Raw genomic sequence first — 17,697 nt, 5'->3', positions numbered from 1 at the left:
TCAGATGGTGTTATCTTGAGACTGGGACTTAATGCTAGCTTGAGCTTGTATTCGGGTACAAAGCAAACCTTTTACAAGTCACAGGTGTTCAGTTAGCAAGGCCACAAGCTGGCAGTGTGCATGTTGACTCTTCGATTCCTGGGTTTCAGTCTGCTCTGTGTCTACTCATGTCTCTGTTGTAATACTGTTTTTAGTTGCCATTTATAAAACTAGATTATGAAGTGTAATTTGTAAATCGGTCTTGTCTACTGATGGGCTTCTTAAAATAAGAGTCTGGAAGAATAATAGGGTAGAATTCAGATCAAATTTGTGGCAGGAGGTTGCCACTGTGCTCTCTTCTCTAAGCTCATTTGTTACACAAGCCCAGAAAAATATTTCACAAGGTATATCAGTGTTGTGAATTTAAAAATTGAAAGTAAATTTTCTTTAAATGCCTGTCTGTCATAAGAAGCAGAGTGAATGCACACCACCTTACTTGGCAGTTTTGCAAACTCTTGCCCCTTTTCCCCCAAGCACTGTCAGCATTGCCATAGCCTTCAGTGTGTTTGAAGCCAACTGCACAGGTGACCTGTAGATACAGGGGAAGCTAAGATGGAAGTGCTTGTGATCATGCAGTTCTGGACAGAGTGATAAAATATTTGAGGTATGGTGGGGAGGGAAGGGCTGTGCCCAGAAGAGGGTGTGGTATACAGTGTCTCAGCTGCAGTGGAGCTGCAAACCCTTAGGTGAGGAAGCAAATGGTGATTTAGGCTGCCGGTTCTGATTTCCTTGTATCGCATCTTCCACACTGATACCTCAGCTGCCAGGAAGAAGTTAACCTTGTTAAGGACTTGCTTTGCTTTCTGGAGCAGTAATTCTTGGTATGCCCTGTCAGTAAGCTCTGGGCGGCTGCCGTCCTTACAGCTCAGTGTTCAGCAGCACAGTTTTTCAGAAGAGTCAAGTTTCTTGTCTGCTGCTGAGGAAGTCTGCGGTAGCCACATGCAGCTACTCCTAACTGTTGTTGTAGGACCTGATTGCTACTCTGCTACTCATGCTTAGCAAAGAGGAAACTGTAAGCAGTCCTTCCCTATTTTTAACAAAATGAGGATTCTGAGAGCCTTTTACCCATGCTGGTGCTGTTAGTCATAGTCACTGTTCTCCACAAATGTTTGTGTACCCAGTTCCAGTGACTATTGGTCTTGCTGGAAACAAGTGCTGATGCTACAGTAGCTGACTTCCTCTTAGACCCCCACCCCCCTCAAAATTTTATTTCTTTCGTTTTGAATTAGCACTGTCATTGTATGCTTGGGTGCTTTTTTTCTGTCAGGTTCATGTAATAGCACTAAAGGACTTTCCATTTTCCTTTTTTAGAACTTGGCTCCTCAGCTGAATGTTTTTGTTCATTATGTGCAGATGTCTTGGTCTTTTTTTTTTGGTTAAAGCATTTAAGAGTTCTTAAACATCAGTTTTAACATGGTTCAGGTCCTATGTCCTTTCTGAAAGTATCAATCAGTATGTTAAAAACTGAAAGAAAGGGATGAGAATTTAAAACATCCAGGCTTTTTTGTTTATAATAATTCCCCCCCCCCCTATTTTCAAGTTGTGGTTTCTTTGAGGCAAACTTGTATTGTGTAAAGGCTTCCTGCTTGAGGCTCCTAATTATATGTAGGGCATATTTCAGTGAGTGGTTATCAGGAGGAGCCTAATATACTGGTCAAGCTTAATCTGGCTTGTTTCAACATCTCATGAAAAGCCCATGCTTTGGGGGATTATTTCCTGGATGTGTTGGTGCTCCACATCTGACAAGTGTACTGATTATTACTCAGTATGTGTCTGTGCTTCCATTGGTGGTTTGTTAGGGTTTTTTATACCCAGTTTGTCAGCTAGCAGCATTAATTACATGTAATTCCCCATATCTAACATGGCTTACAGTCAAAGGACCAGACCACAACAAAGCTGAAAGCCATTTGTTTGGCAGACTGAGGATGTTTGTCTTTGCCTAGAAACATTTGTAGAGCTCCTGTTGATGGAAAATGAGCTGTTCACCAACTTGGGAGTAGTTTTAAATTTCTATTTAGAAATTGAAATCATAAGCAGAGTTTTCAGTTGGATGTCTTCCTTTATGGTCTCACTGTGACAAGTTCCTGAACCAAGAAATTTATTTTCCATATTGAGAAACTTATCGTTATGTCCTCTGACGTTACGTCTGCTGCTGCTGTATTCCTGAGGCAGAGAAGTTCAGTTGTGTGGGCTTTTATCACACCTCCCTGTTTGCAGTAAATTTGACTATGTGATGATAATTACTACTTCATTTGCTAGAAGCTGATGCACATAATATTTTGGGAGGACAAAATTTGGGAAATACTTTTTCAGCTTGGTGTGTGAAAGTTGTATGAAGACTTAAATTGTATTCCTCCTTCAGAAATAGACTACAATACAGTGTGAAGCATTTGCAGACATCCCTGTGGAAGTTGCTCTCTGTGTCATAATGCCACACATAAGATGTGAAATGACTAGAGGAGCACAATCCAAAATCTGAAGCATATATTTATCTCTAACTAAAATAGCGATAAAGAATTTGGTGGTACTTGTATCCTATTCTCAAGTATATTTATTTTTCATTTCCTCTGGGACAAAAAGAGTATTTTTTTTAAAAGCTTGTTTCTAGTTGCCCACTTCAACAAATGGCTCACACCTAGAAGCTACTTTTGACATGCTTCATTTGGGTTAGTAACGCAGAGTAGTCATCTTGTGGACCAATGGTGTATTTAGAGCAGGCCAAAATGTGATATGAGCCTGACTATCACAGCAGACCATCAAGTTGTGCAGTGTACAATGGAGGAAGTAGCTATCTCCAGCCAAATAGCATATTTGAAAAAAAAAATTAAAAAATTAATATATTCATTTACATGATGATGTTGTGATTTTTAGCGGTCTCATTTTGTGTTGCCCTTGGTTGACTGTTCTTGTTTGGTGGCACCCATTACAAGAGGAGGCTGTATTCCCATACTTATCCTATGAACATACCTTTTGTTTTTTTTTTTTTTAGGTGGGTGAGGTGATAAGTAGGCTAATGGCTGAATAACAGCCAAGGTCTGCAGCAGTGGAGCTGCCCTTGGTGAGAGCCTGGCCCAGGAGGCTTTATCTGAGTATTGGGGGTGGAAGATACCAGTGATCAATGGAGAGCAAATTACACAAACTGTATTCAGAACTTTAAAAGCTGGCCAGAGGCTTTCAGTTATATAAGCTGTGATTGAAAATGCTAGTGGAGTATCCAGAATATATTCTGTGCCAGTTCAGCTGAGATGAATGAAAAATAGGGAAAAAACCCTCAAAACTATAGATTCAACTGCTTTTAAATTTATGATGATCAGAGAGAGAGAGAGAAATGGCTGACCATGTTTAATGATATATGGAAAAGCTTCAGGAATAAGTGTTGTGGTGGTGTTTGGGTGTGTGTTTGTTTAAAAAGTCAGTGTGCTTACTCGGGGAGCGGGGAGGAATTAAAAATGCATGTATAGTTTTTGAAACTCTTATTTTGCAAGACCAAAAGTGTCCTGGCTCAATCAGTCCTGATTTAAGTGGCTTGTTGTCTAGTGAAGTGTCAGGCACAGACCTGGATAATAAGATAATGAAAATCATTATGAAAACTGGGTTTACTTTCTGTTCGTGTAGTGCCATTCACAGCTGTGGCTGTAGTGTGGGGCCGAAGGTCTGTTGAGCAATGCAGTAAAGATTGCTCCACAAATCTTGGTCTTTACAGAAATACCAGAAAGCATTTTGTTGCATAAAAAGACACAAGAATTTTGTTTTGTGGACTCTTTCTTCTTGTTTTCTGTTCATTTCCTATATTTCACTTTTCTGCCTTTATTGAGTAAGTGCACCTACAGATTTTTGAGTCATTAGTAATACATGTAGACATATTAAATGTCTTCACTTTTATCTGAAATCTGACCTAAGGCAAATATTGCAGCAGCAATTTTTGCTCCCTTGTCATTAATAGCAGTGCTGTTACCTGTTATTTACAGAACTCTTTCTGTTTCTCCCAAGTTTGCATTCCTGTGGAGCTGTGGACTTCTGTTCTGCTTCAGTCTCTTTACATTAATTTCAATATGTTACATTAGTGATATTTCTGTACAAGTAGGTGTTAGGTTTGTAATAAAACCTCTTGATTACTCCAGCTTTTTGAAGCATGCTGTTAGAAAATAATCAAGAGTTAAGAATGGCAACCCTCTGGGGTCTTGGGCTGGCATGGGAGTTGTTGCAAAGGAAAACCAGTGACACAGTGGACTGCTGTGTGGTGTACTGTCTAAAAAGGTAATTCTTAGGCTTTTCAGAAGTCAGTAGTATTGGCACTTCAGGGTTGGGGTTTTGGAGTAATTTTTGTCTTGGGTCTTCTTTGGGACAAGAACTGCTATTAAAACTTCATTATAAGCAATGTTTTATACTGCAGTAACAACACCCATGGCATTTTTAGTATTAGACTTAGGGATTTATGTGCATTGCATAATTTTCTTTTGTGTACCAGTTTTCAGAGGTGAAAATAATAGCTGGTCAGTAATAAGCTGTTCTTTCACGTACTTGTTAAATGTCATTCCCATGTTATTCTCCAATTACAGGAGGACAGTTTACTGTGTGACAGGCAAAGTTGAACTCAGTGGAAATAACTGCTCAGGCAAAACTCTCTTCACATGTGTATTGGTTAGGGGAGCAAGGAGTGGAAGAAGTGTTTTTTTACAGTCAGTATGTGCTCTCTGAATGTAACCCTGTTGGTGTTACCCCTGCAGCTTGACATGGGCAGTTGTACTCTCTTAACTACCACCTATCCTGCCAAAATGGGTGTGCTGGGGTGGGCTAGGGAGCTATAATAGGAAACTTAAAGATGGAGAAGTTTTATTTGGTGAGTTCAGTGTTTTCTGTTAAACTCATTCCTGGACCTTGTGCCATCTCTCTGGGTTAGTACCAGTGCTGCATTAAGGGAAGTGGTCCAATCCTGTTGCATGGGAAGGTGAATGGTGAGGAGAGGGTGGGAGCAGGCTGATCTCTTTGAGTCTGTACTCCTGAAATAATGGCTGCTGGGGTCAGGAAACCACCGTTTGTGTTCTGCCCTATTAATTTTGACTAGTACATTCAGTGTGTTGTACTGGCTGAGCAGGCATGGAGGCTGAATGTCTGGCAGTGAAACAGTGGAGCTGCAGTGACAAACCCAGGAGCTGATGCCACTATGCCTCAGTCACACTGCAGGAATACTTATGAAGGGCCAAGGGGTAGCCTTGTCTCCCCAGCTCTCCTTAACATTTGCTCCTTGATGGAGTAGTTGTATAATACACTTCTGGTGTGATATAAAGTACCTGATATTTTTAACCTGTGAATTCCTGTTGTTGCACAGTAATTCCATGGCTTTGCCAAAGAGAGGTAGATACATGCTAGTAATGTAGCGTGGTGGTCTTTAAAAGGTGCTTGGGGGTGGTGGTTCACACATTCTGAAAACAGTATTTTCTGTGAAGAGGAGAAAAGATGGTGTGGAGATGCAGTGGTCAGCAAGATGTGTGGGCTCATAATGGTCTTCTGGCCCCAAAAGTCTGCAAACCATAGAGTTAAGAGCACTTACCACTGCAGATATGTGTGGGTCTTTTCAATGGAAAGAAGTAGGCCCTTAACTCTTGCCTTCAATAAGTGCTTATTGAATGTCATTGAAATACTAATAGTAATGTTTACCTTTTGTGTTTGTCAAAGTGATCAGGCTTTAGGAATAATGGCTGTTAGCTGTTTCATTAACTTATTTCATGTTTTATGTTTATTTCAGCTCTTTAGAGAAGTAAGAATAATGAAGATCTTAAATCATCCAAATATAGGTACTTTATTTCTTTCACATAATTTCTGACTCTGGAGAAATACGAGCTTTTTCACTGATTAAATTGTGGTATGACCTTAAAAAAAATTCTGTTAATTTGCTGTAAAGTAGCAGTGATAAATACTTTTCAGTACTGTGTACATAAAAAAAAACCCAAACAAAAAAAATTTTAAAACATTTTTAAAAAACCAAAAACACAAACAAAAACCACCACAAAAAAATCAAGCAAAACCCAAAGCCAAACCAAGCAAAAATGTTTTGATCTCTCCACAAAACTTATTTGCATAGGTAATTGATAATTTTGGTCCTTCTAAGTACAATACTGATTTTTGACTAAATTCAGCTTCTCAATTGAAAGTAAATGTATACCAAGCCCAAGTCAAGAAATTGTTCAGGATTTATACATTTAAATCATGTGTTGTTGCAGGACTGTCTGCAAAATGACAACTCATTTGTCACCATGTATGCTAGTTTGGTGCATAAAAATGGCTATTGTTGATGCTCAAATATGTGGAAGTTCTGCTTAATCTAGTTGCTTTTCCCATGTAACAGCAGCAAAGTGTTGTTTCTGGAGAAAGTGTTCTGTGTGAGCTGACTGAATGTGTTACAGTATTTTCTATTTAGGAATGTTAGATAGAAAAAGCCTCTTTACAGTAATTACTGACATTGTCAAGCAGCAAACAAACAACTGCGGGTGTTTTTCTGTGACAGAATTGTGTGTGGTGCTAATATGATTCTTCTGCAAGCAGTTAACGGATTACTAAATGGCTTTCTTTTCTAGTGAAACTATTTGAAGTCATTGAAACTGAAAAAACTCTCTATTTAATAATGGAATATGCAAGTGGGGGTAAGTACCTCTCTGATGTGATAAGAAATCTAAACAAACTGTCAAGTGGAAAAAACACTTGTTTTCTTTACCATTTTTTAAAAAGCAAATATTAATATCATAATAAGGTAAAATATTAAGTAAAATATTTAATATTCTCTGGGACTTCTTTGGGCAATATAATTCATTATAACTTTTAAAACCAGCGTTTGAATTTATTGCAGCTTGGTAACATTTGCCTTGTTTTCACAAGTCAAAAGCAATGTAAATCTATATTCAGTCATCAATTCTTCCTGTCTGTAACAAATGCTGACTTTCTCAACTGATTGTTTCAGCTCCCTTCCTCTGGTGTCCTATTTTGTGTAAAATAGTGGGTAAAAAACACGTTCAGATGAGACATTTCTGACGAGTACTGCAGCGTCCAGTTTTCATGTTGATATTTGCCTATCTTAATCACAGACCTTCTACTGCTAAGAATTGTTAGACTGAAGCTTACACCATTTGAGGAGGAGCTTCAAACATTCATTATTTATTGTGGTGGGGAGGGTAAAATCATGCATCATGCAGTGTCAAATATTTTCACCAGAGCTACAATTAAGATATTTGGGCTTAAGTTACTCCTTGCTGGCTAAAATCTAATAGCACTCAGCCTGTCAATGTGACCCTTCGGTATCAGCAGCTGGGAGTCTCACATAGCTGATACTTTAGTTTTGAGAGGGAGGTGCAAAGACTTCTTTGGGTCAGAGAAAATGAGCATTGGACTCTGACATTAGGTGGTGTGGTTTAATTACTACAAATGATGATTACCTGCCTATGTTTTCTTCTAGCAGCTCCCTGAAATATTCAGCCAAGATTTGTCTAAACAGAAACAAAGTTGTTAAAATACTGGTTAGTACAGGTATTTGTGGAGCCATCTCTGTGCTGTTTGATGCTACTAGAGTTAAAAGCGAAGTTCTATTGCCATCTAGTGATTAGCTTTTAGGAGGTAGAAAGTCCAGCAGTTCTCTAAAGCAGTGAGGATCTTTCGTAGTGTAACGGAGAGATGCATGCTGTGCTGGTGTACAAGGCCGTGAGCTGTACCCTTTGCATATGCCGTGTTGCGCAAGACGGGAGTGGCTGTTAGTTTCAGTGGCAGGCATCAGTTTCCCATATTTTCTCTTTATCAAAGTACTGATCTTGCATCATACATATGAACTCTGTGGCTGCAGAATGAAAGAAACTGCAGCTACAACTGCAATACTTTGCATTAATTTGGGATAATTCTTTTTCTGTTGTTCCTTTCCCTGAATTGTGAAGAAGTGTTCAGGTTTGTTCCATCAAAATTTTCAAAGAGAGCTGTGAGTTACCTGAGTGAATCATTAAATGAAACCCTGCAGGGGGAAGGAAGCAAGGAAAGCTATTTTGTAAAAATCCTGGCATTTGCTCAGATTGATCAGTTACTGCTTTCCCTGCTGTATGACTCTGAGGTTTGGGTGTTTGGTTTTTTCTATTTTATTTGAGTTTGGTGGAGTTGCTTCTTTTCAAAAATGTAGTGACGCAGCTCTTCCTTTGTGAGGCAGTTAACTACAAAACAATATTTTCTTGTTTAGCAGAGAATATTTAGATATATGATCCACCTCTAAAGTTTAATTCTGCATATTAGTGAAGAATTTTTTTTAAACTAGTCTGTGTTTTTAGGAGTTCTTACGTATGTGACTAAGGGGTTTTGTTAAAGCAAATCTCCCGTGCTCTCACAAACATGTCAAGTAGTTCAATGGGCCAAAACAGTAGTTTGTGACATGCTGTAAAATGACTGAATTGATTAAAGGGATAAAATCAAAACACATCAGATCTTTAGTAATCTCCTTCAGTCATCCACAACCATAGAACTTTGAGGTTGTTCAGGAGTTATCCTTCTCAGTGTATCTTCCAAGCCTAAGTTAAAGCTAAGATTTCTGGGTTTGGTCAGAACAATTTTATACATTTGCACAAAGAAAAAATTCTAGTGCTGGTACTATGATTATACATTCTCATATGTGAAGCTGTTTGTTTGTTTGGGGGGTTTGGGGTTGTTTTGGGGAGTTTTTTTTAAGTGATTGGTTTTGTTGTTTTCAGGAGGGTGGTGGTGGTGGTGGTTGGGCAAAAGAAACCTTTGTGAGAGTCTGAAGAGGCACATGTCATCTTTATAAAACAGAAGTATGCTGCTCACTTTCTATCGTAAATAATTGGAAGGAAATGTTTGGGATGGTTTTCTTGTCTATATCTAGTCATTCATGAAGTCTCACTGTTTTCTTGTATAGGAGATGATGGTATAGTTAATTACATAGCAGTTGTTCCTTGCTTGAGCTAACCTGTAATCATGAACTTGAAGTTCAGTCATACCAGTGAAGCTGCTGTGGGCAGCTGTTAGTGAGGAGTATCTAGATTCTGAACTTAGAATTATTTTGTCTTGTTATTGAATTGTAGGGGAAGTGTTTGACTATCTGGTTGCACATGGAAGAATGAAGGAAAAGGAGGCCAGAGCTAAATTTAGACAGGTATGTATAATGTTCCTATATATCAGCTTTCCACTCTCTGTTCTCTGTTTTTAATGATAAATTGAGTAAAACATCTGTCTTTCACGTTGTTTAGCATGTTGTGGACTTGTGTCCTTGAGTGGGGAAGAACTTTGGTTAGAGTAGTCCTTTGAGGGGGTTAGTAACCCATTCAGTGGTGCTAGTTTCTTTAGCACTGTGTCAGGGTATCCAGGAGTGCCAGAATGCAGTGTCTGTGCTATTTGGAAGTGCACTCCATTGCAAAATGAACTTCCTCTGGACTGATCTCATAAATCCTTAGTTTAGCTGGTCTGTACCATTTTGGAAGTTACTTGAATGAAACAGGCCAGTTTCAGAATGCAGGTGGTGTATGTAACAGGGATCAGTCCACATCCATCCACTTGTATGAAAAGATTAACAGTTGCTCTAAAAGTCATAGAAAAGTAGTTTCTCTAGTTTTCTTTATGATGGATATACTACCACTGCAGAGACTTTCATAGATCTGTAAAAAGCATTTCCAAATCTCTGTTTGTGTAGCGTATAGACTTTCATTTGCAGATCTGACTTTACTTTTTTTCTGTTGTTTGCTTCTGTTATTTCCATGTCTTTGGTCACTTGGATAGCCTAGATAATATTGTAAAAAGTAATAAATATCAAACTTCCCTTTATGACTGAGGGTTTCTTGTGTGTATTTCTGTGCTGTGTTGGAGTAGATGTGATGGGTTGTGCAGCAGCCGTTCCTACTTCAGCCATCTCTTCTAAATCTCAGGCTGTTGCCTTGCTCTCTGTAATGTTGCTTGAAGAGCTTCAGAGTAACTTGAGAGGATTTTCTTCACTCTCTGATGTGAATATTGAAAACTTCTACTAGTATGGCTTGCTGCTCCTTGTCCTCAGTTTCTTTTATCAGGAGCTGTGTGGAAAAATATCTTGCAGTAATTCTATTGGAATTTCATGTTTGTTCAAAATTACCTTCCCCCCAAACAATTCATCTTCCCTTTAAGTGAAAACAGGTCAAACATGTTTTACAGGTATACTTAGTGCTTAGTTTTATGGGGTAATGTGGGTAGTACAGGATATACGCAACTTCATTTTTCAAAAACAATTGTTACCCTCTGAACTGAGTATCTGACCCATCAAAAGTTGATTTTCACATACTTCAGATTTTCAGTGCTTTTTTTCCTCTTGTTTTTTGTACTCAAGTAGGCAGAATGTTGTTTCTAAAGAGAGATAGGTGCCCTCACTTGAATGGAGACTGAGGCAGGGGGTTCTCATTAATGCTTATAAATATATAAAGGGCAAATGTCAGGAGGATGAAGCCACACTCTTTTCAGTGCTGTCCAGTGACAGGGCAAGGGGCAGTGGACACAAACTGGAATACAGGAGGTTCCACATAAACGTAGGAAGAAAATTCTTTACTATGAGGGTGGCAGAGCACAGGAGCAGGCTGCCCAAAGAGGGTGTGAAGTCTCCATCCCTGAAGGCATTCAAAACCCACCTGGACATGTTCCTGTGAGTAAATCCCACTGTATCAGGGGCATTGGACTAGATGATTTTCACAGGGCCTTTTCACAGGTCCCTTCCAATCTCTCTCATTCTGTGATCCACTGAAATGCATAGAGTATGTTTTAACTTTCTTGTATGTCTTGTCTCCTGGCACAGGCAGCTTTGTTCTTTCCTCATTCAACAGCTGCTGTCCTGGCCACCAAGCTCAACAACTTCTAGAAGATTTTGATCTCAAAGATGTGATGCTCTTGAGAGCTTCAAAAGCATGAGCACCTGGGGAGGGGGGGGAAGAGAAAAGCCAAGTAATAATCCAAGGAGAGAAGCTATAGCATGAGCTCATTTGTGCTTTGCCAGAGAGAAGAGCATGTGCACAAGACAGAAACAACTTTGATCAGAGCTTGGTATTTATTAGACACTAGGACTCTAGCTATAGGACAGTGTCAAAGGAAACTACATGTTACCAAGTATACGAGTCATAAAGCTATTCATTTCACCTTATTGTAGTTCCAGAATAACTTGGTATAACTTTTAGCCATTTGTGGAGGGAGAATGCTCTCTGGAAGCCTTTTATCTGATTGAGTACAGCTGTTCTTAGGTTAGATAGGGACTTAAGACATAGTTGTTTGGTTTTGTTTTTCTTCACTTTGTTAACTATTTTAACAGATGTTAGGTCTGTTTAAACTGAAGAAACAGTTGTGCCATGGTATTGAGCTTAATTCTTACAATAGGTTGTATTATGTTGTGTCTTCAGATCATGTTTCTTCTTTGAGTAGATGTGATTTCTGGATCAAACACTTGTGTTTTATCTGAGAAGGCAGTTCCTCAGGAGCAAGTAAAGAGCAGAATTTGGTAATTCTCTTTTTGCTTGTTAGGAAAAAAATAATTTGTTACACATACTTAAGGTTTTAGCAGGAAAAAAGAATGTAGAAGGCAGTGATCCTATTATTCCAGTCACGCTTGACAAGGACCACGGCAGAGTGTAGAAACACTAAAAATACAGCCGTGCTCTGCGTTCTACATTACAAACTTCTGTTGTGCAGCCATGTGTGAGAAATTCAAATCCAGGAAGTTTTGTGTTCTTGTGTCACCTTGTCTTCTGTTACAGATTTCCAAACATCTCTGGTTCAATCTTAACTCCTCTTCTGTAGAAAAAATCTGCCCATCTGGATAAGAATTAATTAAAAAATGCAATGCTAAGACTCATGGTAGAGGGTCTCCCAAAAACCCCTCTCTTCCCTTACTGAAACCAGTTAGGTAATGGTCTCCTTCAGTCTTCCCACAGTATCCCTGCAGAGGCAGTTTGGAAATCTTAATGCTGGTAGATGTTAGGACAGATATTGGGGGAAAAAGAGTAGAAATTCCACAAAATACATCTTTACTTCAGTGTTCCATTTAAAAAAAAAAAACAAACTTGTGGCAGTGTGGCGAGGATCTTGAGAGGTCGTATTTCTATCCCTCTGTCATTCATTCCTTATGAAGAATGGTTTCTCTGCCTACAGGTAACTTGCTCTAACTTGTTCTTTAAAATATGTGATTATATAGATTTTTGGTTTTTTTTAAATCCCTCCCAAGAAATATATCTCAAAGCTCCAATGGTTATCTCTAGCAAAAAAAAAAGTCTTCTGTTACTTTTCCCCACCTGCAGAGCATTGTCAGATTTCTCACGCTCAAGCAGGTTGGGGCTGAAGCGGGAAGACAGAACAAAAGTGAGTCAATCCAGTGCAGCCATGCTTTGTGCTGTTTTTCATTAACTTCTGACTGTTGCTCCTTAATGTAATGTGTATGACATTGATAATTATTTCCCTTCCATGTAGATTGGACTGAATTTTGCAGTTTCTGTGCTAGTTTCTTGCTGTGCAGAGTAATTCAAAAGCATCTCTGAAGGAAACTTAATTGTCTGCAAGCCCTTCTGTGCTTAGATAGTCACAGTGAAAGCAGTTTAGGAGTGAGAGGTTATAGTGCCATGTCTCTGCCATCTCAAACTTTGAGGTGTTTATCATGCTGTCAGCCTTCGGAGCCTCTGCAGAGTGAGCTTGCAATTGTGTCAATAAAGTAATGGTATCAGAGAGAAAGTAAGGAAACCCAAAAGGATGATACAAGTAGTGGTGTGGGAGCACTCTGTCTATTTCAGCAGCTGTAAAAAACTGAAGTAGGAGTTTGGAATAATAGAATGGTTTGGACTGGAAGGGACCTTAATGACCATTTAGTTCCAACCCCCCATGACATGGACAGGGTCAGCTTTAACTGTTTGTCCCCAGTTTCTTTTATCAGGAACTGTGTAGAAAAGGGTCAGAGTGCTCAGAGCCCCTCTAACCTGACCATACATGTTTCCATGGATGGAGCATGTACAGCATCTCTGGGCAATATGTTCGTGTTTCACCACTCATAGTAAAAATTGTCTTCCTTACAGTAGTCTAAATCAGCCCCTCTTTTTAGTTTAAGACCATCACCCCTTGTCCTGTCACAACAGGTTCTGCTGAAAGTGTTGTCCCCATCTTTTTTGTAGGCTCCATTTCAGTACTGAAAGGTCACAATAAGGTCTTCCTGGAGCCTTCTCTTCTGCAGCCTGAACAACTCCACCTCTCTCAGCCTTTCTTCGTAGGAGAAGTGTTGCAGCCTTGTGATCATTTTTGTGCCTCTTCTCTAGAGGAAGAAACAGAAAGTGTAGGGAATGGAAATATTGCAGCTTTTCATACACTAAGGTGGCATTTTTGCATGTGTGTAATTTGGTAATACAAGGGTACAAAAATCATAACATTGGTGCTTAGGTTTCAAATGCAAAAGTGACTGATAGGTAGGTCAGGTGTTTGACTTCCACCGAGTCAAAATACTGGGAGGTACGGTGGCATTGTGTCTTACACTACAGAAGGATCCATCAGCTAAGCTGGGCAGTCTCATCATTAATTACTTCTTGGAACAGTAATGATACCTCATCTTTCTGTGTTGGAAATCTTAATACAGTTATTTAAGCACAGTTAGAGTAAATTATTTTTACGTGCAGTTTCGTATACTTTAGGAAGCTATAACATCTGCCTCAGTTCAAACCATGTAAGCTGCATACAGTTGGCTACATTAGTGATCATGTAATAATAAGACTTTACCTGGGTTTTCCATACATGCAGAGCTCTGCAGCAGTGGTTATGACTGTAAAGCATGTGCTAGGATGCTGTGCTGTACAAATAGCTTACATATAGCTTTGCTATAAAAAGCAGGAAAAATTTAATGATGTTTGGAAATTACGATGGAAGAAATTATCCTACTACATTTGAGAGACTTAGAGATTTTTTTCCATTGAGCTTGCTGCTCTTCTGCAGTATAAAAAAAAAAGCCATAAACCATATGCACTTGGACAGCATACCTTTGTCAGATGCGTAGTTGCTTCTCACTGTGCAAGTTTTGACAAGCTGTTTCCCAGTGTTTTTTTCTAGTAGCTAAACTTGTTTCTTAGCCTTTTTTCTCCATGCTGCAGCATAAAAGCCATCTTTGGAGAGAGACTCTAAAACATCAGTCTAGAGGGAAAGCTTTTATAGCTGTGTACAGTATCAGAATGGAAATACTTCAGTAACCTCTCTGAAAGTCATTGTTTCTACTGGTCTATAATTAGCCACACAGGAAAAACAAAATCCTCTTTCAAGTGTAGTAGAAACCAAATAGATCAAATAACAGACACCTAAGTTATTAAGCAATTTTTTTGCAAATTTGGTGGTCAATGTAGTAGTTGGCTATGTAGCTCTGAGTGGGTAAGTATATGTCAGCTTCAGTAGTAAATATTGAACTTTTTGATGAAAATTCCTGTTTTTTTGAGATGTCACTTACGTAATTGGGCTTGTTTTCTATCCAGATAGTATCTGCAGTGCAGTATTGCCATCAAAAGCACATTGTTCATAGAGATCTCAAGGTGAGTGGAAAATGTGTGAAGTGTGTGTGTGTCTACTTCTGTACCTGTGGATGTCATCTTTATTGTAGTGCTTATTAAGCTGTCTGGGTTTGTGGGGTTTTTTGGTTGTTTCTGTTTGGGTTTTAATGTTCTAGCAAACTTTGAAGTGTGTTTACAGTATATAACCATTTCAAATAAAAGGAAGAGGACTTGTAAGGCATTTAAATACAAATTTCTGTGGCTACTGAAAGATAGCCTCTTACCTTGTGGTCAGAATTCAAATCTGATACAGGTCAGTTCGATAGATGTATGACAACTTTTGGTCTAAAACAGTGAATTATCAATTACAGTGATGAAACTGAAGTGTAGCTTGTTTGTAGTTTGGCATGAAATGGTATATCCTTTCTTTAAACTGTTCTTTCTGTATTAATAGAGTAGCCACATAACTTCTTTAATGTATCATGGCTGTGTAACTTACAAAAACCAAAACCAATGACACAAACAACACAGCAAAGATAAACCAAAAAAGCAACAAAAAAGCCCCCCACAACAGAAAAACACCAATCACTTGAAAACACTTCTGCCATAGTCTGAAGCTATTGTACAGAGACTTTTAAAATAGGGGCTATGCGAATGATAGACTGAAGCACACCTAGAGGCCTTACAAGGCAGGAGTGTTAAGCATTATTTCGGCCTTTTGATTAAAAATTAACAATATCATTCTAAATCAAGTATTTTAAGTTCATCTTAAAAACCATTCTTTCTTTTCCAGGCTGAAAACCTGTTGCTAGATGCAGATATGAACATTAAAATAGCTGACTTTGGGTTTAGCAATGAGTTTACAGTTGGAAATAAACTGGACACCTTTTGTGGCAGCCCTCCATATGCTGCTCCAGAACTCTTTCAAGGGAAGAAATATGATGGACCTGAAGTAGATGTTTGGAGTTTAGGTGTTATTCTTTATACTCTTGTGAGTGGATCTCTGCCTTTCGATGGGCAGAACTTAAAGGTGCGTCTTCTCAGTGTTTGGCATGTTTATCTGATGTTTTAAGTGACTTGCTGCTTAAAACTGCTTGTTCTTCTGTTCCTAAGGAACTTAGAGAAAGAGTGTTAAGGGGAAAATACAGGATTCCTTTCTACATGTCCACAGACTGTGAAAATCTCCTCAAACGTTTCCTGGTGCTAAACCCAACAAAAAGAGGCACTCTAGAGGTAATGGCACAAATAAGATGCATCATAAAACTAGACATTGTATTTTGTGAACTGCGTTTTTGAGCTCTAACTTCTTATCATACTGTTTGTGACTAGTTACTTGGATTGGGTTTGGGAGGAGTGTTGAGTATGTCAAGTTTTTTAAAGATCTTATTTACTTGGGTTACAAAACACCTGATTCTATAGTTACTTTCAAAATTAATGTGACACTACATTGCATGTGTCATATAACTTTTCCCGATGGTTACCTTGTGGATTCCTGTATTAATAGATATCCACCAGGATATTTTACCACATTTTCAAGTGTGAACTGGAAGTACTGGCTGCTAGGTGGTTATGTTGTTGTTTTTTGCCTGCATTTTGTACTATCAAGGAGGAGAAAGTCCAAGACAATACTGGCTACCATAGACTTCCATAGTTAAGGCTGGACCTACTGAACTCTGCTGTCAGATTTGTTGCACTGCTTCTGTTCTGGTTACAGGCTTGTAGCTTTCAGCAATGTGCTGGAATGCAGCTGACTGGGAGGCAGCTTGGCTTGATGTGCTTAGCTGATTCTCCTCACTGGAGCAAGACGAAACTGAATAGGTACTGGGCCCTGTTCTGGAAGAGGAAAATTAGAAGTGTCTTTAATGTTTGGTAGATAGGGGAGTTGTCTGTGCTGGTAAGTGTGCTGTACTAACAAAATCCTTTCTTTTACAGCAAATTATGAAGGACAGGTGGATCAATGCAGGGCATGAGGAGGATGAACTTAAACCTTTTGTTGAACCAGAACTAGACATCTCGGACCAGAAAAGAATAGGTAATCCAGTATTTTTTAGAGTATAGTATTGTTTACATGATGTGGGTGATTATTTTATTATTATTTTTAATTATTTATTTTTATTTCCCCCCCTTGCCCTCTGCTGCTCTGTTTGCCATTTGGAAAAAAATAACTAGTCTTTTTACTATTGATGTTTCATCAGGCTTATGTTTTCACATTTAATTGTTCTGTTTAATTCTTTAGATGTTCCATTCTTTCTCTTGAACTTAAACACTTAGACAGCTTAAACATCAAGAGTGTTTCTGTCATTTATAGAATGTTTGTTTATTTTTAGATATTATGGTAGGAATGGGATATTCTCAAGAAGAAATTCAAGAATCCCTCAGTAAAATGAAATACGATGAAATCACAGCTACATATTTGCTGCTAGGAAGAAAATCATCAGAGGTAAATACTATTCTTACAAATGCAAAGAAACAAAGGAGTTGAAAAGTGTCCTTAGCGAAGTAAGAAGCAAAATTTAAATCAGTAATTATAGGCATTGCATTCCTGCACAGAAGTCCATTACAATTAAAATCACATTATTCTTATCATCAATGTCCACTGTTCAGATGGTGCTGGATTTTTTTCTCACACCGTTCTGAGTTAGTAAACTCTTGCCTTTAGGCTCCCCAAAATGACCCTGCTTGCTCAGCAGTTACTCTTACAAAGGACTTTGTATACAGGTTACTGTCCTGTCTAGTCTAGGAGCTCAAGCATGAATTTGCCAGCTGTAAGTATTTTAAGAGAACCAAGAAGCAGGACTGATCATCCTAAAAAGTTCCTGCATTGTAAATTACCTTTGCACATGATGCTGAGAGGGTTTGGCAGCAACAAGCTGCTCTTTGTTCCTCTGCTGGCGGAGTTAGTTCGGTGGCTTTTACAAAGTGTGTACTCTTCCTGTTAAAATCTTAGCATAGAGTACTGAAAGTGGAGAGAGCTTTTGGTTTTTTTTTATCCAGTTGTCCTTTGAGGCGCTGCAAATTCTGCTGAGCTTTACCTAAGACAGTTGCACAGAAATCAAAGAGTTGAGGCTTCCATGCAATTTCCTTAATGTCACAAAATTTCCTATGTAGCAGAGCTATCATCCTGCTGCTTCCCTGTAACTGCTAGTAGATACTTAATTTGTTTTGT

The 17,697-nt window shown here is 38.7% G+C and overlaps 1 protein-coding gene across 13 annotated transcripts in view; it reads left to right on the top strand.

Annotated features, from left to right (window-relative positions):
• Nucleotides 1-17,697, top strand: part of MARK3 (microtubule affinity regulating kinase 3) — a 62,878-nt gene that overhangs the window by 20,232 nt on the left and 24,949 nt on the right. For all 13 annotated transcript variants that reach the window (XM_054161801.1, XM_054161797.1, XM_054161794.1 and 10 more), the window contains 8 exons: nt 5,786-5,834; nt 6,615-6,680; nt 9,105-9,175; nt 14,517-14,573; nt 15,325-15,561; nt 15,645-15,764; nt 16,464-16,563; nt 16,859-16,971. In XM_054161801.1, coding sequence (XP_054017776.1) covers nt 5,786-5,834; nt 6,615-6,680; nt 9,105-9,175; nt 14,517-14,573; nt 15,325-15,561; nt 15,645-15,764; nt 16,464-16,563; nt 16,859-16,971 — 813 coding nt within the window. The remainder of the gene's footprint in view (nt 1-5,785; nt 5,835-6,614; nt 6,681-9,104; nt 9,176-14,516; nt 14,574-15,324; nt 15,562-15,644; nt 15,765-16,463; nt 16,564-16,858; nt 16,972-17,697) is intronic.

This window comes from Dryobates pubescens, chromosome 5 (genome assembly GCF_014839835.1).
Source record: "Dryobates pubescens isolate bDryPub1 chromosome 5, bDryPub1.pri, whole genome shotgun sequence".
Lineage (NCBI taxonomy): Eukaryota > Metazoa > Chordata > Aves > Piciformes > Picidae > Dryobates > Dryobates pubescens.
The sequence above is the reverse complement of the archived record's forward strand: the minus strand, read 5'-3'. Positions and strand labels throughout refer to the sequence as shown.